General features: G+C 36.5%; 1 protein-coding gene across 9 annotated transcripts in view; it reads left to right on the forward strand.

Annotated features, from left to right (window-relative positions):
- The window catches only part of CADPS2 (calcium dependent secretion activator 2), a 495,106-nt gene that overhangs the window by 323,845 nt on the left and 149,170 nt on the right, over positions 1-22,091 (forward strand). For 5 of the 9 annotated variants that reach the window (XM_081800170.1, XM_081800179.1, XM_081800172.1 and 2 more), the window contains exons 10-11: positions 15,020-15,128; positions 16,148-16,357. In XM_081800170.1, the coding sequence (XP_081656296.1) occupies positions 15,020-15,128; positions 16,148-16,357 (319 nt within the window). The remainder of the gene's footprint in view (positions 1-15,019; positions 15,129-16,147; positions 16,358-22,091) is intronic. The other 4 variants (XM_081800171.1, XM_081800174.1, XM_081800175.1 and 1 more) reach the window with 1 other exon arrangement.

Raw genomic sequence — 22,091 nt, forward strand, 5'->3', positions numbered from 1 at the left:
AATATTAAATAAAATGTTAAAAGAAGTACAAAATGAAACAAGTGTTTAAAACTTTATCATTTAAATCACTATGGCTTTAGAAAGTAGGTGATTCCTTTGAAGGTGAAGGTTTTTTTGTTTGTTTTATGCTTTTTTAGTATTTCTAAAGATCTTGAATTTGGTACTTAAAATTTTATATATCGTTTGTGTTAAATAATTATTCAAAGTTAGCTAGAAATATAGTACTTAAATCATAAAACAGCTACTGGAGCTGTACCAAGCTATATCAAAGAAAGAAGCAACACTGATGTTAAGCATTTTACATTACATGTGGAAAAACAAGCCTTTTGACAGGTAATTTTGAAGACTAGATCTTAAATGACAAGCAAATTTTTAGCATTTTAGATGGGTTACACATATCATGTCTGGGTTCTTTAGTACATGACCACATGAACATAATTAATGTAGAAATCTTTAGAGATGAATCCTTTTTTTAAAAAGAGTAACAATTTCAAAAACCTACATTAAAATGTATAATCAAGATAATGTCCATTAGAAATAAAGGGGAGGGGCGCCTGGGTGGCTCAGTCGTTAAGCGTCTGCCTTCGGCTCAGTTCATGATCCTAGGGTCCTGGGATCGAGCCCGCATCAGGCTCCCTGCTCAGCAGGAAGCTTGCTTCTCCCTCTCCCACTCCCCCTGCTTGTGTTCCCTCTCTCGCTGCCTCTCTCTCTGTCAAATAAATATGTAAAATCTTAAAAAAACAAGGGGGGGGTGGATAATATCTAAAACTATATTTAGGCATCTCCACGTTTTCTTTCTCAGTTTCTTGTTCATTTATGGATTCATTCAACAAGTCTGTGATCTGAATGGGAAAGAAACAACCTGGAGGGGAGAAAGAGAGGAAAGGAGAGAGGTGGGGAGAGAACCAAGTGAGGCTGGGACACAGAAGCCGAGACAGGAAAGCCAACAGCCCTCAAGTCATTCGCAGCAGAGAAACATACGTCCCCAAAATCAGTTCAGTCCCCAAATCGGCCAGGTGCCTTCACTCTGTTACAGCAACAAGGCACATCTCCAACCCCCAATGAAAGGATTCTTGGAAGTCGCAAAGGAAGAGAGAGAGGATGATGGTTTCCTGACAGCAGGGTGTCAGGAAATTTGTTGGGGACTCCTGCACCACAGGCAAGCAGGTGCCAAGTGCTCTACATCAGTTATCTCTGGTTCTCCCAGAGCTCTGGGGGGTGCATTATCCTTGTCTCATTTGACAGGAAATCAGACTGCCGTATGTAAGGGTTAAAGTAATTTCCCCAAGGTCATATCTGAGATGGTTTGGAAAGAATAAGCGAGGGGGAATGAAAGTGGGACTTCTGTTTTGCGGTGGCAGACTCCTGTTAAACCTGGCTTGTCCCCCTTCCCTTCCGTTTGAAATACCTTCATATGATTATCTTCAGAGAGACCTTTTCTGGCCCAATTATCGAAAATATACCCCCTTCAATATCATTCTCTTTGTTTTGTTTTTCTTCAAAAACAATTCACACTCAAAATTGTTTGAGATACTTCTTTATTTGTGGAGTCTTTTCCATTCTGTATGAGATTGATTTTATTTTTCTAATTTTTTTTTTCTGATTCTGAGGCTGGGGACATTGTTGTAATGCTCAGGACCTAGAAATATTCATTGTAGATACTCAGTAAATAGTTGTTGAATGAATGAATGAGAGGGGGAAATACCCATAAGAACGGAGGCAGATATAAAAATTATAAATGCAAATGGAACTGAAGTCAGTTATTTACCATACTGACTAGTCAACAATGAAAAACTAATTCCCAGATCTCTAAAAGATGTCAAAGAAGGACTAAATATATCTTTCTAAAAGACCAGATTACATTCATGCTAGTCTTCAAACTCTTTTGCTAATATGTCCCTTAAAATAATTTTGTACAACTTGTACATTATTATACGTTATTGTACATTCTTGTTATTGTAAACTTTTTTTTTTTTAAAGGGAGAGCAGGGGGTGGGGGGGAGGCAGAGGGAGAGGTAGGAGAGATTTTTTTTTTTAAGATTTTATTTATTTATTTGACAGAGACAGCACACAAGCAGGGGGAGCAAGCAGGGAGAAGGAGAAGCAGGCTCCCTGCTCAGCAGGGAGCCTACTGCTCAATCCCAGGACCCAGGGACCATGACCTCAGCCAAATGCAGACACTTAACCGACTGAGCCACCCAGGCGACCTAGGAGGAGAGATTCTTAAGCAGCTCCAGGCTCCCTACACAGGGCGTGATCTCACGACCCTGAGATCATGACCTGAGCCGAAATCAAGAGCCAGATGCTTAACTGACTGAGTCAGCCAGGTGCCTCAGGTCATTGTAAACTTTTCATCATAAATTTAAATAGTCACAGTGGGTACAGTTTCTAAAATAAAACCATTAGTTAATTGTAAGCATGCCAAATAGGATCTAATGCTGCTGTGATTCTGTAGCTACCTGTAACCATTGAAAATTGTATTTATTAGCTTTTTCTCTTCCAATTCTTATTTCTCTGGGTCTTCCCCAACAGAATTTTACTCTTAGGAAATAAGTATTATGTTTCAGAATCCTCTTCGATCACTCTGTCATGCTTCTCTGCAATTAAAAAGAAGTGTACAAAGTTGGAATTAAAAAAAAAATTCCTATGAAGTCCTAACTGTCAATACCTTAGAATGTGACCTTAGTTGGAAATAGTGTTCTAATTAGGATGAGGTCATACTGGAAAAGGGTGGGCCCCTAATTCAGTATGACCGGTGTCCTTCTAAAGAAGAAGGTGTTTGGGAGTAGTCATGCACACAGGGAGAACTCCATGTGAAGATAAAGGCAGAGATGGAGATGATGCTTCTACAAGCCAAGACATGCCAAAAATTGATAGCAAACCACTAGACATGGTGGGAGAGACCAGGGGTAGATTCTCCCTCACAGACCTCAGAAGGAACCAACCTTGATTTTAGACTTCTAGCCTCCAGAATAGGGAGACAATAAACTTCTGTTTATGCCACATAAATAAACAAACTTAAGCTGAGAACAGAGATAATCTAAGAGACATAAAAAATAACATAGGGAAGACAGAAAGCTCCTTTCCCTAAAACTAGCTACTACTTATGCTAAACACCCAGATTTGTTTCCCTTTCTCCCAGTGTTTGAACAAACCAAGTCAGGTAAACTACCTCGCTTGAATAAAAATAAGACTGCGAAAAGGAAAAAACACACTCTTATAAACAAAAGCCTTTAAGTATTAAAAATTATTTTATATTGATGTACATTTGCAATCATGACTAGCAGACAACTGATAAAAGTATATAGATACATGACAAAACCTGAAGGATAATTATTAAACATAAAAAAGTTAAATTTTATTGTAAATGCCCATCTTCATGAGCTGGTAGCTTCCCTTCCCAAATTTCCTGTAAATGAGTAATTTTTTCTAAAATGAGAAAGGGTTTCAGATTGATTCCTTGTTTATAGCATTATTTAGATATGTAAGCATGGAGAAGCCTGGCTCACCTAAGTACGTAGATGGAAACAGTTTTGTCAAGCATCACTCATTTTCTCAACTGGTGTGTGTGTGTGTAAGTTCCTAAGTTAGATGCCCCAAACACATAGTGATCTAGCATAAAAACAATTTTTAAAAATATTTTTAGTATTCTATCATCTCATAATTAAATTAGTTCCTTCTGTAATTCTGCCAAAAGCAAAAAATGTAAAAACCATCTAATACTCAAATACCTTGTTTTGCCTCTGAATGTAGAGAACCATCCTGTTGCAACTGGAAGAATTCCTATCCAAACCTCACTACATAAATGCCTGCTAGAAAATGAAAGTTGGGTTAGAGAAAGCTGTTCGTTTCTACTTTCTCTCCAGCTTGAGATTGAAGAGGTAAATCCTGTCAGTTCTCTAGTGGGAGATGAAGGGGAATCAATGAGAATTTCCTGTCATTCGGCAAAAATCAGACCTGGAAAGATCACTGTTGGTTCGAGGATAAGAGGCAAGGTGGTGGGGGGGGGGGGGGGGAGGCGGGGCGGGAGAACTATGAAGGGATTCTATAATATTAATACTGATTTTGCTTAATTTATAAGAAACACGGACTCTATTGAAAAGCTTGTGAAAATGAGAGTTGGCTGAGATTAATAGAAGAAATCTGACAGAAATAAGGCAGTAAAACAAAAAACAAATTGATGTCCACGTTTTAGGCAATAATGTACAGAATGAACACTACACAGAATGAAGTCAGTAACAGAAGACAAGAGAAGCTCTAAGTCTGAAAACTCTACCCACAGTGGCAGATATTAAAGAAATACCCAGTATGACAAAAAAAAAAATCTGCTTATCTAAGTGAGAACGAGAACACAGATAAAACAGAGTAGCAATAAAAGTAACAGTGAAAGTAAACAATAAAAGGAACATTTTCTGATATTTAAAAGAAATTAGTCTGCAGATAAACGGACTTCCACATTTCAGGAAATTTAGTGAGAAGATATCTTCAAACATTTCATATAAAATATTTTTTTCTATTAAAAATATGTGTGTTGAGGTGTGTGGATGGCTCATTTGGTTAAGCGTCTGCCTTTGGGCTCAGGTCCTGATCCTGGGGATCCTGGGATGGAGCCCTGCATTGGGCTTCCTGCTCAGCGGGGAGTCTGCTGCTCCCTTTCCCTCCACCCTCCCCCTGCTTATGCTCTCCCTCTCCAATAAAATCTTTGAAAAAAATGTGTGTTGCCTCCTACATCTTAACACTCAACTACAGAAGTCAGTGGAGTTAGATCTACAGAGAATTGTTTGGAAATTGTGTGACTTGAGAATTTAGTATACATCTGTGATCTGTAAGTCACCTTCCTGAAAATGTTTAAAGCAGAACTCCTGGTATTTGAGATGAATGAGTATAGTTTCTCAGAAATATGAAACTTAAAATATAAAAGAATTAAAGAGTAATGATAATAGAGCTAAATCTCTATTACTGTTATAAAATATCTTGAGCCAAATATAGACATGAAAAATGATTCCTGAACAAGTTATGAAGTATGAAGTAATTTTTTTTAAAATAGATTTATTTATTTTAGAGAGCGGTGGGGGGTAGGTGGCAGAGGGAGAGGGAGAGAGAAAATCCCAAGCAGATTCCCCGCTGAGCACAGAGCCTGATGCAGGGCTCAGTCTCAGGACCCTGATCATGAGCTGAGCCGAAATCAAGTCAGATGCTCAACCAACTGAGCCACCCAGACATCCCATGAAGTAATTATAACAAAATGTGAAACCTGATTTCCAGATTTTTGTCAAAGTTAATGAATGGAGTGATAAAAACAGGCTGTACTCCTTAAGTTACGTAAGAAACAGTCAAAAATGATTTTGTTTTTTAATAGAGAAAATATGGGGTTAGCTCTGTCCTTGAAAGTTTTAAAGTAACTAGTATAGAATAAAAATGGGATACTGAGAAAACTTTAGTAAACCTAAAACATTTTTGAACACTATATCATAAACTAATGTACTATATGGTGACTAACTGAACATAATAAAAAAAAAATTTTTAAAAACCCTAAAACAGAAGACAGCTATGTGTGTGTGTGTGTATATATATATATATTCATTCTTACTATACGTGTATTAAATATACGTATTAGGAGTCCGATTCTCAGAGTAGGATTAAGCAACAAATCCATATGTATGGTGATTTTAAGAGCTACACCACAAACAGCAAGAATATCGAGAGAAAGTAGCATGACAATATTCAGACCAAGGAAAATTTAAGAGCAGTATTAAACACCTCAAAGGATGATAATTTTATATGCATTGAAAATATAACCAGCGGGGCTCCCGGGTGGCTCAGTCATTAAGCATCTGCCTTCGGCTCAGATCACAATCCCAGGGTCCTGGGATCGAGCCCTGCATCGGGCTCCCTGCTCCACCAGAAGCCTGCTTCTCCCTCTCCCACTCCCCCTGCTTGTGTTCCCTCTCTCGCTGTCTCTCTCTCTCTGTCAAATAAATAAAATCTTTTTTTAAAAAGAATTACTGTAAAACAAATGGTGATTTATTGAATATGTATCTGAGAGAAGAAAATAAAGGGATAATGCCTCAAATTCCTTGCTATTCAATTCACTTTCCTTTCTCTCCCATACCTATAGTAGTCTTAATAGTCTTTGATTATAGTTTCTTACAGATAACTATGTATTTTATAGCTATCTTAAATAATAACTTTGCCAGAAAATGAGAGGTAATTGGCTTATTTGGGAAAGCAGTATAAGTTTCAGAATGTGAATTATAAAATAATATGGTATATTAGAAGGAATTCCTAACGAGATTTGAGGAGACTTGTATTTCTAGACTGAAGATGACTATTTCCTCCTAGGTGACCTTGGGAAAGTCAGTTTCCTCATCTATGAACTCTGGAGTTGAGATCATCATCTCAAGGGCCCAGAACCCTGATCCCTCAATAGCACTATGTTCTAGAGAATAATCTTATGTTTTCTTTTCATTGAAGCTTAGCTCTGGGTTTAACTGTTTATGATTTAGTGAGACTTGAGTCCTCTAGATATCATAGTCTCCAGTTTCCAAATGTATTCTCTTAAGATCCTCTCCACACAAAATCTATAATTCTATCAAATGTAACAATATTTCATTCGTTAATTTTTATTGATTAAATACCTTGTAGAATGTTAAGACAGTACTATCAGAAAGTAAACCTATAGTGTGGAATCTAATCCGATCTATACTATTACATAATATGTATCTTACATATACATATAAGAATGAAATTATACAAATTATTAAGTTCCATTACAATTCCAAAGCTGCTTATTATTTTTCCAGGTCAGTTTTCAGTTTGCACTACTTTCTAATATTTTGGCTTTACCTTTCTTTCCAAGTAAAAACAGAAAATACAGCAAGATCCCCCTTACGTAAATCAGATGTTTTTGAGAAAGTAGGAATTTCTTTTTAAAATAATCACTCCCTAATCACTTGTTTCCCAATTATTTTTCGATTTATTATATCATTTTGTTTTTTCCTGAATTCTCTTAGCATTTTAATGGGTTTCTTATGACTGTGATCACATCATAGCTACCAGGATACCTGAAAGAGTAAGAATGTGGTTCCTCTATGTCTGAAATCTGGGTCCATCACAAAATGCATGCTTAAGACAGACTAGTTAGATAAAGGAATGAATTTAGCCTCATGTTTATTGTTTCCTGAACATTTTAATTGGAGTGATTGACATTTAAAAAAAAATCAAATATTACTTGTAAGTGGAGGAAGATTCGTTAAAGAGTACAAGTTGGGTAATTTGGACTGCTAGACTCTTAGTATTTTTTTTTTTTAAATAAGGCTTAGTATGTGATCTGTACTGTCAAATCGATTTTCGAATGTGGCTGAATATTTTATTGAATTGAAATAAGTTTAACTTCATGGAGAAATTAAAAGGCAGGGACTGTATGCCAGACAGTGTGGGAGCTGGTGACTCAGAAACAAAGAACACACACTAGTAAATGCAGCTAGAAACTGTGTGAAGGGGACAAGTTTGTAAGGGTCCTGGAAGGAGGAGTAGGGTTTACTAGATTAGGAAATATAAATCATGCGATTTTAAAGGTGAAGGTGATATACTCCTGCTTGGGAGTTCAGGTGGAAAAATGAATAAAAGTGGGCGAGTCTTGTTGGAGAGCCTGTCTGGAGTACCAAACGCAGTGGTAGCTATAAATTCGAACTAATATTTGCGGGAGATTTTTGCAAGCCGTGCAGGGAAGACAGACCTTTCTGTGTGAGTCATCTGTCTCCCAGCAGATTCCAGATTCTTCGTGTGGTGATGTGTCAGAAGACTTTCTTTCAGCCAGGTTTTTAAGATTCTTCCAAATGAAAGAACGGAAAGGAAACTTATGAATTATTGGCTCAATAAATTTTCTATCTTGTTAATAATTGGTGACAAAAGTATTCCTTGGTACTAGTCTCCTGAAGTCTAATAATTGTATTTTAACTATAAGACAAATCTGAACATATTTTGGTTTCATATACTAACCCCATCATAGATTTTTTTTTCCTGGAATGTAGTGAACTGTGTCGATAATGTATAGTGTTTTTCCTCATACATATGAAAGTTAGACCCGTTATTCAGAAGCTCCATAAAAAAAGAAGAAAATTGAAGGATTAGCCAAAGGATTCAAATTGGTGGTCTTGGCTAGCCCTAAGGTAATGCTAAGAATTCTTTTGTGGAAAACACCTAGAAATGCTGGGTAAGATATAACAGCTGTATTGCCTAGCTGTATTGCAAGAAGGAAAACCACACGCACCAAATAGTGAAGGCTTGTGCATTGATCTTGTAGCTGTATTGGGGCTGGTTTATGGGGACAAGGTGTTGATGTTGGTGTGTAGGGATTTTATTGTTCACTTAGAGAAAGAAAACATACCCTGAGGCATTCTCAAAGTGGGAATTTGGATAAGAGATCTTCTCTTAAAGAACTTAAAAGAGCTCGATCCCCATGAAATGTGGACTAGAAGAAAAACTGCCCCCAGGCTAGTAAATTTATATTTGGCCTTAGGCTCTGAATATGGAGTAAAAATGACTCCTGAGAATTTGTAACTATTAACCTATACTCAGAGAATGTTGAAGTTCCAATTTATTTTATACAAATATAGGGGAAATGCCCAAGTGAAGAAATTAACATAAACAGTACTTCTGGATTGATGATGTATCTGAGGCATCTGACATTAAAAAAAAAAAATTGTTTTTGGAAATATGAACCTTTAACATAGGTTTTATAAAATATCCCCAGATGAACTGGCGCTGGATATGAGCTCATCATTAAAAATTACAAAACAATAAATTAATTATTTATATACCCAAGAATTTCAATAATAATTGTCATCTATATAAACTATAAAATAATTGCATTTACAGTGATGAAATTTGTAAACTGATTAAAAAGTACAAGAAAAGAACAAAACAAAGAACATAATACTATGAAAAATGAACAAGCAGATTTGGAATGGGGCTATGTAGAGCTACTAGTAAAAATTTAAAACAGTCATTGAAATTACACCCTTTTTGGACAGGTGAGACAGTAGTTTAGACACATCTAAAGAGAAAATTAGTGATGTAATTAATGATAGAATATTATAATCTTAAGAAATTACTACCCAGCATAGAGAAATGAAGAAGCATAAAATATGCAAAGAGCTAAAAGATAGGAAAGAATCTAAAGTTCCAAGATACTTCTGATAGAATTTGAAGAAAGAATAAAGGGAAAATGAGGTAGAGTCAACATTTGGAAAGATAATGACCAAGATTCTAAAATTGATAAAAGTCATGAATTCTCAGATACAAGAAATACTACAATTATCAATCAGGGTAAACATTAAAACTCCCCAAAATTTCACAGTAAAACTACAGGATAACAGGGGTGCCTCATTGCCTTAGTCAGTAGAGCATGTGATTCTTGATCTCAGGGTTGTAAGTTTGAGCCGCACGTTGGGGGTAGAGTTTACTTAATTTTTTTTTAATTAAAAATTAAAACACAGGCTAACAGATAAAGAGAACATTTAAGAGAAACCAGAGAGAAAAAGCAAATTAACTACAAAGAGACCACAATTGGACTTTATCAAACTTTTCAACATGGATATATAAGCTTTCTGGCAATGGAATAATATCTTCAAAGTGCTGAAGGATTACTAGCCTAGCATACTATATAACCACCTAAACAGTCATTCATAAGGGAGAATTAAAGACTTATTTTAAAATAAACACTGACTCAAAAAGATTTTACTAAAGAAGGAAATTGAACTCAATGAGGGAGTGTGATTCAAGAAACAGTAGTGGCCAAAAAATGGGTAAAGACAAGGGCTGCTATAAATATTGACTGTTATCAGATAACATATTTTAGTATAAGGCATATATGTGTAAGATTATGTGTCTTCAAAAAATATAAAGCAACATTCGAGGGAATTGTATGAAGAAGTCACAGGTAGATAGCATGGGCAGGAAATTTTAACATACCTCTCAATAACTGACACATCGGAAGAAATACCAGAAAACCGTGTAGTGTATTTTTCTACACAATTAGTAAATTTGATATAATGGATATAATCACTGAACAATAATTGCAAAAGATGCATTCTTTTTAAGCATTCTTTTAACAATTGGCTGTGCCCTAGGCAATAGAGCAGGTCTCAAAAAAGACCAAAATTCTGAATCATTCTGGTCACAGTGGAATTACTTTAAAACTCAGTAATAAAAGTGTAACTGCAGATCCAAATTTAAAAGCACACTTGTAAATAACTCATGTAGAAAAGAACAAATGAATATGAGAAATAGAACTGAACTAATGAAAATGCTATATATAACTTGTGAGATGAAGCGAAGGTAAATTTAGAATAAACCGAAATATACATGCATTTAGGTTTGTTGAATTATAAATGAATAACAACTGAAAATGGATAAGCTAAGTAGATGAAATAAAATATTCATGAAAGAATAAAGTTAACTACCCCCCAAAAGAAGGGAGAAATAATAAAGCTCACAGAAATTAAGGAATAGAAAACAAAAAGTAACAAAATGCAAAGATATTCTTTGCAAGCACTCAAAAAAGGAAATAAACTTTTAGCAAAACTGATTGTGGAAAAAGAATTTGAATGACTGATACATTAGAAAATGAGCAAACTTGTTTAATAAAGAAACCCACAGAAAAAGAAATCCCAAGTGTAAAAAAACATGAGGAAATGCTCAGCTCTATTAGTAATGAAAATTGTAAATTCAGGTACTAGTGAAATACCACTTCCCATTCATCAAAATTGGTAAAATATAAAAAGACTCAAAATACCAAGTTCGGCAAAGATGGGTAGTATCAGGAGCTCTCATGTACCACTGGTGTATGTATGAATTGGAAAGTAGTTTTGAAATATCTAGTGAGGTTGAAGATACACACGCCCTACAACCTAGCAGTTCCGCTCCCTGTTGTAGCCCTTCAAATAGCTCTCACACATGTGTGCAAGAATGACCGTTGGGCATTATTTTTAATGGCAACAAGTGTAAGAAACTGAAGGCCATCACTAGAACATTGGGTAAGGTGTGATAATTCAGTTCAAAGTGTATGTATCAAGATGGTTAAATATGTTGAACTTTGGGGAGGGGGAGTTGCAGAAGAAATGTGTCTGATTCATTCATACAAAGTTTTAAAGTGTGTGAAGAAATACCTTATCAATTTACTTACATGGTAATTGTGATTTATAATAAATACATATTTGGTCTTCATCCCCATTCTAACACAGAACCCTTGTACTTTCCTAAAGAGTGCTAAAGGTGTCTTTTGTTATGTTACTGGTGACTTGTAGAACCCACCTAAGGATGGGCAGCTGCTTGCCTAGAGGACCAACAGTGTGATTAGAGAGTTGGAACTTTCACTCTCACCTACCCCTCACCCTCCCAGACGTAGGGGAGGGGAGAGGGGCTGGACGCTGAATAAATCGCTAATGGCCAGTGATTTAATCAGTCATGCCACTGTAATGAAGCCTCTATAAAAACCTAAAAGAAGGGGATTGGGAGAGTTTCCAGGCTGGTAAACAGTTGATTTAGGGAGAAGGTTGTGGGAACTCCTAATCCGTAGCCCGTCAGAAATACAGGTAATAATTTGGACTAGCATCTGAAGTACAAGGAAAGGGTAGATAGGAACCTCCAATCTATAGATTATACAGCCTGGGGTTATGACTGGCATCTGAAAAGGGGGTTAGGTTGAGGCAGTCTTGTAGGACTGAACCCTTAACCTGTGGAATTCTAATTCTGTGTGCTCTCTTGGTATAGAGTTAGAATTGAGTGTATTGTGGGACACCCAGCTGGTGTCCAGAGCATTGTTTGTTATTGGTGTGGAAGCCACCCTGCCTACATACCCAACAGGTTGGAATTGGGTCTAGGAACCTAAAATATTATATGTAATAAAACTTTTAAAACATGCATGGAAATAATAAGCACAAAGTTCAGCATGGTAATTACCTCTGTGGAGAGAGAAAAGAAAATGTGTTTGAGTAGATAAAACTAAACAAAAAATTCTGAAGTATATATATACAAGAAGTTATGATTCGGGGACACCTGGGTGGCTTCTGCCTTCAACTCAGGTCATGATTCCAGGGTCCTGGGATCGAGTCCCACATCGGGCTCCTGGCTCAGCGGGGCACCTGCTTCTCCCTCTGACCCTCTCCCCTCTCATGCTGTTTCTCTCTCTCTCTCTCTCAAATAAATAAATAAAATCTTAAAAAAAAAAAAGTTATGATTCAGGGGCACCTGGGTGGTTCAATTGGTTAAAAGCCACTCTTGGTTTCAGCTCAGGTCATGATCTCAGAGTCATGAGATCGAGCCCTGTGTCAGGCTCCACACTCTGTGTGGAGTTTGCTTAAGTTTCTCTCTCCCTCTGCCCCTCCTCTGCACACATGTGCTCTCTCGCTCGCTCTCTCACTCTCTCAAATCTTTAAAAAATAGACATGTTAGTATATTATTGTACTTTTGTTCATGCTTGAAATATTTTATATTAAGATAACACTACATTAAATCACTTTATGGAAGAATAGTGGAACTTGAGACTAAGTTATTGCCCTTAAGTAAGAGAATGAGCTGCTTTTTAGAACGAATAATGGAAGTATAATGTCATCATTCACCACCCACCACCACACCTCTCCCAATCTCTCCAAATCCCCCACAATCATACCTTTTTACACAAGGAAACTGAAGCCGCCTTTGGTAACAGATCACTGTAGGAGCCACCACCAGGTTTCATCTGTAAGCCTTGAGCATAGGCAGGTGAAAAAGTACATTCATCGACAGTCTATGAGGGCAAGAAAAGGAGAACTTCAGAGTACAAGAACCACAGGTGTTTTCAGGTTATTTGCCTCACGATTCCCAAAGGTTTTACGGGGTTTTTTTGTTTTTTGTTTTTCAAAATAAGTAGCTGTACTCTTTTTTTCCTCATTAAAATATAACTCAGGGGCACCTGGCTGGCTCAGTTGGTAGAGCATGCGACTCTTGATGTCAGGAGTTGTGAGCTTGAGCCCCATATTCAGTGTAGAGATTACTTAAAATTTTTTTAAACATAATTCATATTTTTTTAAAAACTCTAAATAAAATCACCCACAATTGCACCTTCTAATAATTACTATAGATATCTTAGTCTGTATCTTACTCATATGTATATATAGTGTTTACCCAAAAGAGCACACTCTACATTTTTGTTTTTCACCTACTTTTTATGTTATGATGTTATCTTAGAAATAGTTCCATGTCTGGAAAAAAAAAATCTGTCATGTGTTTTGATGGCTGAATAGCATTCTACTGTGTGGTCATGCCATAATGTATTTAACCAAACCACTGTTGGTTTTTCCAGTTTTTGCTTATATTCAATACTGTGGTGAACACACTACACATGCATCTTTGAATACTCGTCCATTTGTTTATTTGGAATAAGTTCTTAGAAGGAGATTTGCTGGCTCAAAGGGATTGCGTAATACATAGTAAGGCTTACAGAATATAAGTTTCCAGCGGGCTGGAGACTCAGGCAGGAGTTGATGCTGCAGTCCTAAAGCAGAATCGCCTCGTCTCTCAGTAACCTCAGTTGCTGCTCTTATCTGTCCCTCCATATCGATAGATACTAGTTCTTTGTCAAATATATATTTTGCATACATCTTCTCTTAGTTTGTGGCTTTGCCTTTTTACTTTCTTCGTGGTATCCTTTAATGAGGAGAATTTCTTAATTTTAACGTAGTCCATGTAATTTTTTCTTTCATAATTAGCTCGCTTTTGAGTCCTCTTTAATCTTTGTCTATTAAAAGCTCTTTTTATGTTTCCTTAGTTTCATCTGTATTTAAAAGTGGAAAGGGGGCATAATTCACATTACCCGAAACTTTTCCATGGATCCTGTGTTGTAAGATATTTTGCAATTTAGGTATTAATCTACCAAACATTCTTATCTCCTGCTGGGAACAGCACCTCCTGTCTCTATTTTGGGGGAACTTCTCAGAGCCCACCTGTTGTAGCATGTGACATTCTTGGCCACAGATGTAAGCTCTTGACCCAAATTGGGCTAATGTTACTTTTACCCCTTAGCCTTGGTGATTGGTGCAAATACGGCCTCATGACTCAGGGTGGGACAGCCAGGGAGGTGACTGAGAGCTGTTTGCAACTGTGGTTCTAGGTCAACCAGACTGCCCCACAAGAAAATGAAGCCAGTTTCAAAAGAGAAGTAGAATGGAGAGACAGCGGATCTTGGCAGTGTTAAGTCACTGGCTGCCTAAAACTCACTTACCCTGGACCTTCCTGTGGGTTTGGTTACAGTAAATTCTCAACATTTATTAAAATCTTTTTTTCTTTTGCTTTAGTTAAAGGTTAAAATAAGCATGCTTTAAAATGTAGTTCCATGGGGCTCCTGGGTGGCTCAGTTGGTTAAGTGTTGGACTCTTAATTTCAGCTCGGGTCAGGATCTCGGAGTCGTGAGATCCAGCCCCACGTGGGCTCTGCACTGAGCCTGGAGCCTACATAAGATTCTCTCTGTCCCTCTGCCCCCACTACCTTGCCCTCTCCCACACAAGCGCACACTCTCCCTCTCTCTCTCTCTAAAAAAAATAAAATAATATATAATTCCATGATCATATAAGTTTGAGAATGTTCCTGTTGTCTTACCCTTAGAGATTCATAAAGTATGTTAGCCTATTAAAGGTCATAAGAAAACATGCAGTAGAAGAAGCCTGTTTATCTTTAGTTAACCCAGTAATTCTCAAACTTGTTTTTGATGTGAATGCTTTTTTATGGTGCTTCTATTAATATCTCATAGAATCTTGGCCAGCAGATTGTTGGTTTGGGAAATGCTGGATCATAGGCATGGAAGGCCTAACTGCAAGCTGACAGATGAAAGGTGCTTTAATCCCTGAGCTAGGTTTTGAAAAATGCTGACATTTAATAATTTATGAGCAAAGCATGTTATCTTTAAAATTTGGCAAAGAGTCTTCTGATAAAAAATAAAAGAAATTTAATGCAAGCAATCTGCAAACCTTTTCTTGTACAGGTTAGCCAATACACATTTGCTATGTGCAGTTATAGAGAAAAAAAGTCTGAACCACAAGAACTAATGCAACTTGAAGGATACACTGTGGATTACACAGACCCCCACCCAGGTAATTCTAAATTGTATCGCTTTCTCTGCCATTCATGTATTGATGAAATTCTCATAAATATCCTGTCTCTGTTCTAGGTTTCAAACTCCATTGAATGAATAGAGGGCATATTTCATTTATGTACCTAGACAAGACTTCATGAGATTCAAAGTATATCTTTCTGAGGGCTACTTAGCTTTAGCCATAACTCCTCATTTCTGTTATCTTTAAGACAACGATACAATATGTGAAAGTTACTGTAATAGAAAAATTATATGAGAAATATCAGCAATGCTTATATGAACTTCTTACTGGAAAGCCAAAATGTAAAAGAGACAGAAATAGGGAAGGAAGCAGCAGATGAATTTTTGTATATTCTACCAATTTTTTTCCCCATATCACATTCTTAAATTCTCTCCCTACTTCCATATTAATACTACGTATGTACTAGATGCTTGGTATCTAACATTGGTGAGGGAATGAATTAATATGTGGAGGTTAATGAAATTAATAAAGCAATACTAAGAAATATGTAGATTTAATACAGAGATTAGGAATTTAATATGGAGAGATTAAAAGTAGGAATCTGTGATCCCATTCACTAATTGGTCACAGAAAAATGCAAAATAGCTTCTTTGTCAAAGAATTTTGCAAAGGATAAAATACCATACAGATACAAGTATCGTTTTTGCCCTACCTGTGTTTCTTTTCTGCTAAAATCACCATATATTTCTCCTGCATGTAGAATGAGAAATGTGCCAAAAGATAAGACTTTCTTCTCTGGCCTGAGTTTGCAGACTGTGCTATATATTTCTATGGAGTAGGTTTTTATGGCTTGCAGAATGTTACTGTGTCATGAACTGTTCGTTTCCTTAAGCTGTTTTTAATTTTTAAAGTTATATGGAAGTTTAAACCTTTCTCCTGTTAACAGCATTGAGCTACCAATGTCAAACTGATTCTCTTCCATGTGACTGTTTAGTGCATGAGCTTGAAATCTGCCAATTATGTAAGTTTTTAATGACGTCTTTCTTCCTCCACAGGCCTTCAGGGTGGTCATATGTTCTTTAATGCAGTTAAAGAAGGAGACACTGTGATATTTGCCAGTGATGATGAACAGGATAGAATATTATGGGTTCAGGCCATGTATAGGGCCACAGGTCAGTCATATAAACCCATTCCTGCGATTCAAACCCAGAAACTGAATCATAAAGGTGGGACTCTCCATGCAGATGCTCAGCTTTGTAAGTTTTGTTGAAAAATAATTGGATTATCAATTAATAACCTTAATAAGATATAAAATTGAGACACATTTGTTCAGTATCATAGTTTACATCATTAATGAATTCCTAATTGAATAAAAATCATTTGTATTAGTAGCCATAGAATCAACTCTCTAATTTTTTCACACAGATCTGGAATAAATGTTGCGTGGGTTTTCAGTCCTGAATTTGCCAAGCATTAGGGTATATCTGGGAATCTCCAGAACATATAAGAAAACACTAAAACTTCTCCAATAAAATTTATTTAAACTTACTGTTTTACCTTACATGTTCTATAAAAATGGGAAAAGTATTACAAAATCAAATAAGCATTGATAGGACTCCAGAACACCAAAATGATGAACCATCACTTCCTAGGGTTGTTCTTAATAGTCCAGAAGGATAATAGGGCTATTTTCTGTTGTAGATTGATAAAAAAGAGCAAGTCATCAAGCCAACTTTATCTAAATACCTTAGTATTCATGTCATCCTTTGTATGCTAATTTAAATCATTTAAAAAAATTTATTTTTCATTTGAATCTATAAGTGATTAATAACAAATGATGTACTAGTTATAGAAATATTTTCAAACACAGCTTTAATAATCATTAAACCAAATATTCTAACTTGTTACACTCCTTTGCAAAGCTTCTTTGGTCTCATCTGTAATGTCAGTTTTTCTATGACTTTAAATTCAATTTTTTACTTTTCAGTTAAAAGGTTCTACTATTAAGGTTCTTCTCCAGGGGAGTAACATCTTGACATGCATTATTTTCGTCTTGTATTTTTCTCGTATCAAATAACTTCTCTCTTTTCACTATCACGTCTGGGCATCTTCATGGCACATTAAGCCAAAAATTAAAGATGGAATATGAGCTCAAGTCCAGCTACCTTTGTGTTTCAGGGTTAGAAGTATACCTCTTTAAACTTACCACAGTCCATCTTCATAGCACTTCATCAATAGTATATGCAGCTTAAAATAGTATACTTCCATTTCTCCCCTTCTAGCCTCTAGACTATTCTTGTCCTACATTTTACTTCTTCACATATTATAAATCCCACAATACCTTGCTATTATAATTATTGCCTTAACAGTCAATTACCTTTTAGGGAAATTTAAATAGTATGAGAAAGTATTTGTTATATACTTACCCAAGTAGTTACCAGTTCCAGTGTTCTCCATTGTCTTGTAGAAATCTCTTACTTCTTGGGGCGCCTGGGTGGCTCAGTTGGTTAAGCGTCTGCCTTCGGCTCAGGTCATGATCCTAGGGTCCTGGGATTGAGCCCCGTATCAGGCTCCCTGCTGGGCGGGGACCCTGCTTCTCCATCTCCTTCTGCCTGCTGCTTCCCACTTGTGCTCACTCTCTTGCTCGCTATCTCTCTCTCTCTCTCTGTCAAATCTTTAAAAAAATATATTTCTTGAAAGACTTCTTGTGACTTAAGTGCAAGTCTGGTGGTGATTCTTTTAACTTTCTTACATATGAAAAAGTAATTTACCTTCATTTTGAAAGAAAATTTCTTTCAATACTTTAAAGATTTTGCCTCATACTCTAACACCTTGTTTAATAATGAGAAATGTGTTCATTTTTGCCTGTTTCTATGTACATAATGTATTTTTTCCCTCTAGCTGCTTTAAAGATTTTCTCTTTAACACTGGTGTTGAGCAGTTAGTTTATAATGTGCCTTGATGTAGTTTTCTTCATGAAAATGTCCTTGAGTTTTATTCTAAGACACACTTAAGTCACTTGGAAACAGTTCAATCTTTTCAGGTTTTACTCTTAAGTTTTGTTAGGTGGAACTAAATAGTGTCTAGTCTTGGATTAATTTTCCCCATTTCGGGACCACGATTCTTCTTAAAGACTCTAAGCGATGACCCATGAATTTTGAGGTTTCCTACTGACTGTTGAGAACAAGTACTATTGCAGGCTCTGTGTGAGTTTTCGGCACTGCCCCCTCTCATCCTTTAGGATGATTTCTTCTCTGGCCAGAGGTGGTCTCCTCACATGTGTGAAGCAATCAGTATTCAACTGAATATGGAAAGAGGAAGGGGTAGGAAACCATATTCTTGCAGGCAGACTCTAGCCATTTTGACCTTCCTGAATTGTCAGGTCCGTCTTCTCAACTTGGGGAGCACACTAGTGCTTTGTGGGTTCTTGTTCCCTGTGCCTCAGCTTTGAAAGTTTTTCCGGGTCTTAACTTGATCCTCAGCTCACCACATTTGTTTCCTGTTTCTCAGGAATCACTCTCCTGGGTTGTCTGATGTCCAATGTTTTGAGAACTATTTCTTTAATGTATTTTTTTCTGAATTTTTAGTTGTTTCAGGTAGGAGGTAAATCTGTTCTCCATGACTGCATCCTGACAAGAAACAGAATGATTGTTTTTTGCAAGTTAGAGTAAGATTTCTCAACCTCGGCACTAACATTTTGGACCAGATAATGCTTTGTTTCAAGGGTTGCCAGGAGGGCTGTCCTGTGAATTATAGGATGCTTAGCTTCATCCTTGGCTTCCACTCACTAGATTCCAGTAGCAAACCATACCCCCCCCACCTGATAACCAAAAATATCTTCAGACATTGCCAAATGTTGGGGGGGGCAGAGTTAAAGATGGGCTAGAAACACCCTCATTTGAGAACCACTTGAACATTATTTTTGTGAAAAGGTCTCCTCACTTGTGTTTCAGTATTTTTTTTCATATCCTAAGTGCAAGAAATACCCAACCCCTGGCCTAGAACATTAAGGCCATGACTATGCAATATAGAATTAATGAATATAAGATCTAGTAATCAGTTGATTCAAATAACCATGTACTCTCTTTCTCACAAAACCTTTCTACGATCAGATATCAGCCTATTGTCAAAGCAGTGTTGATTAGGCTAAGTGGGATGGAGTTTTCTAGCCCCTTGATTCACTTGTTCCAAAAAATCCAAACTTGTTGTAAAAAGCCAAACTGTTTTGGTTATGTTAACAACAGCTTTCCTGTATTCCAGATGTTTAGTAAAGTTTTTTTTTTTAAGATTTTTATTTATTTATTTGACAGAGAGAGAGACAGCGAGAGAGGGAACACAAGCAAGGGGAGTGTGAGAGGGAGAAGCAGGCTTCCCGCAGAGCGAGGAGCCCGATGCGGGGCTCGATCCCAGGACCCTGGGATCATGACCTGAGCCGATGGCAGACGCTTAACGACTGAGCCACTCAGGCGCCCCTTTAGTAAAGTTTTCTATCACAGAAGACCCTGCTGTTTCATCTTTCTTTAAAAAGGTGGGGGGAGGGGAGGAAGGAAGAAAAATGTGTTTGTACCTCATTGAATGAGAATACTGATCTTGACCTCTCGCAGAGAAGCCACCCATTGGACTTCTCCAGAGAGTAGTTAGCGCTTAGTATTTTCTTCCCTTCTGCGATTTCCCTGGCATTTCCTTTTCTTCTTTTTTGATCACCTCTAGGAAGAACAACTTTTAGAGTCATTAGTAGAAAGTAAGAAAATGATATGAAATTAAAATGACTAGTTATAGAAGTCAGTATGCTCCTAATCCATTTAAATATGCTTTTTCATTCCTTTGCTGACCTATAGCTGGTAAGGGTAAGTATTTTCATGATTTTTTTTTTTGCTTCATTGTATTAAAATCTTTATAATAATGTGATTTTTAAAGGAATATCATGATCTTGTTTACAGTGTCAGTCTCCTACTTTCTAGACAAACCCAGAATATTTAGGTTAACTTTACCATTTATGAAAAAAAGTTCATTTTTGCCACAAGAGTAAAGTGGAAACAACCTAATATCTACCATTCATGTGGGAATAAAGGTAATGGCTGTGAAGGTGTTATGATAGCATGGAAAAGAAATACTCAGTAATGTTAAGTGGAAAAATACTAAATTATGTATGTGATATTATAACTGCTAAAAAATTTTATAAATATAAGTAGAATTTATACCTAAACTATTCACAATGGATGAGTTTAAAGGGTTTAGTTACTGATTTATTTCCTCTGTTTTCTGAATTATCTTTGAAGTATCTGTTATAACTTAAAAACTAAACACACTGACTAAATGTTGAGATAGAACAAAATAATAAATTTCCAAAGTCTACCTTATTTGAAGGCAACCTTATCTGTTTTAGGATATAAATGATGGTATGTATTTACAGATTTTTCTGGTACGTGAATCTATTTGACTTCCCTGTTTGTTTGATTTTCAGGATATTTAGAAATTCTAAGAAAATAGGGTAAACTGAATGGGTAGGGTCGGGGGTCTGCTTGCTATCCAGATTTTCTGCTTCAGACAGTGCATTGCCTTTTGCCAGACTGACAGACATTCTTTGGTTAAACTATCCTTCACTATGCAAAGCACCTGTTTTTCATTTTTCTCTCTTCTGTATATAATGCAATGCAATATGTATGTAACATAATACAACACAACACAGTACTAATTGACTTCCAATAATAAAGAAATGTCAAAAATGAACCAGAAAAGTTACCTTCTTTTTAAATCAAATTTTAAAAAAAAATTCTTAAATTGGAATATAAACTTACATTTAATTTTATGAGCTTATTTTCTTGATCTAGTAAGATAATTTCACACTTCATAGGTATGTTTTACTTTACATTGAATATATTATTTCACGTAAATGTTGAATACTGGTTTGCTTTGCTTATGATTCTAGGTCTGTATGTGTTGATTAAAATTGTCATGCGAAAATACTAGTTGTTATTTGCCCCAGAAAGCAAGATGTGTAAATTCATACATCCGTTTTTAGTCAATTTAACAAAAACAAGCTAAGAAATTATTTGGGTCAATAATAGAGATGTGAACAAACTCCTAATTAATATAGGTATTGACGTTTCTCTTTGGTGTTCAGCATAAAATGTGTACATAAAAAATATCAACCAAGATAATCTACATAGAATTTTGTAACATAAAACTTCCTATTAATGGCCACATGGGTGCTATAAAAATACATGAGGTCCTTCCCTGTGCCATGTTTACCTTCTTGTGAATTTTCAAGCTCAGAGTTTGAGCGACAAGGAAAGTATAATCAGATGTGGTATGGTAAATGCAGCTACGGGCAAGCTCTTAAACATAGGACAATTTTAAACCAAGTTATTGTATTTCAAAAGATTCATATGCTGCTTAGTTCAGTTCAGGATTTTGCAGAGGAGCAGATGAGCTCTTAGGTAGCAGCGCCTTCTTCATAGTCCTTTTGGTACTTGAGTCCCAGGCCTGGACACCTGAGTGGTCTCAGAATGCTAATGAACGGCCACCTCTTCTCCTGCAGTATCCCATTTGCCTCTCCCCTGCTTCCTTTTCCTCCACTGTTTTATATCCCTAATTTCTCTCAACACCAGGAGCAGCAGGAAAAAAAAGAAAAGAAATGCAGCATCCTTAGAATTAGTTGCGAAGGAAGAAGAAACATTTCAGTTAAATTTTTCCCCATCTCACATTTGGAACTCTGACTTAGATGCCTGTCCTGGTCTTGGATTCTGGAGCACATAGGGGCTGGCCGTGGTCAGTGCCCACCAAAGAGCCCCCTCGCGCACACCACAGCGGGGCCTACCAGGTTACTAATAGTCCTCACGTTGTTTTGTAGGCTAGCTATTTTCAAGTCAGTGTTAACTGTTTAAATTGGTACCATCAGCCTACTTATTCTTTTCCCTTGATTTCCAACAGCTATTACCCTAATTAAAAATTTAAATTTTCAGGTTCCATTTGAATAAGCTTCTATAATTCCGTAAA

The sequence above is a fragment of the Leptonychotes weddellii genome, chromosome 12 (genome assembly GCF_054177405.1).
Source record: "Leptonychotes weddellii isolate Sample4059 chromosome 12, ASM5417740v2, whole genome shotgun sequence".
In the NCBI taxonomy this organism is placed as follows: Eukaryota; Metazoa; Chordata; class Mammalia; order Carnivora; family Phocidae; genus Leptonychotes; species Leptonychotes weddellii.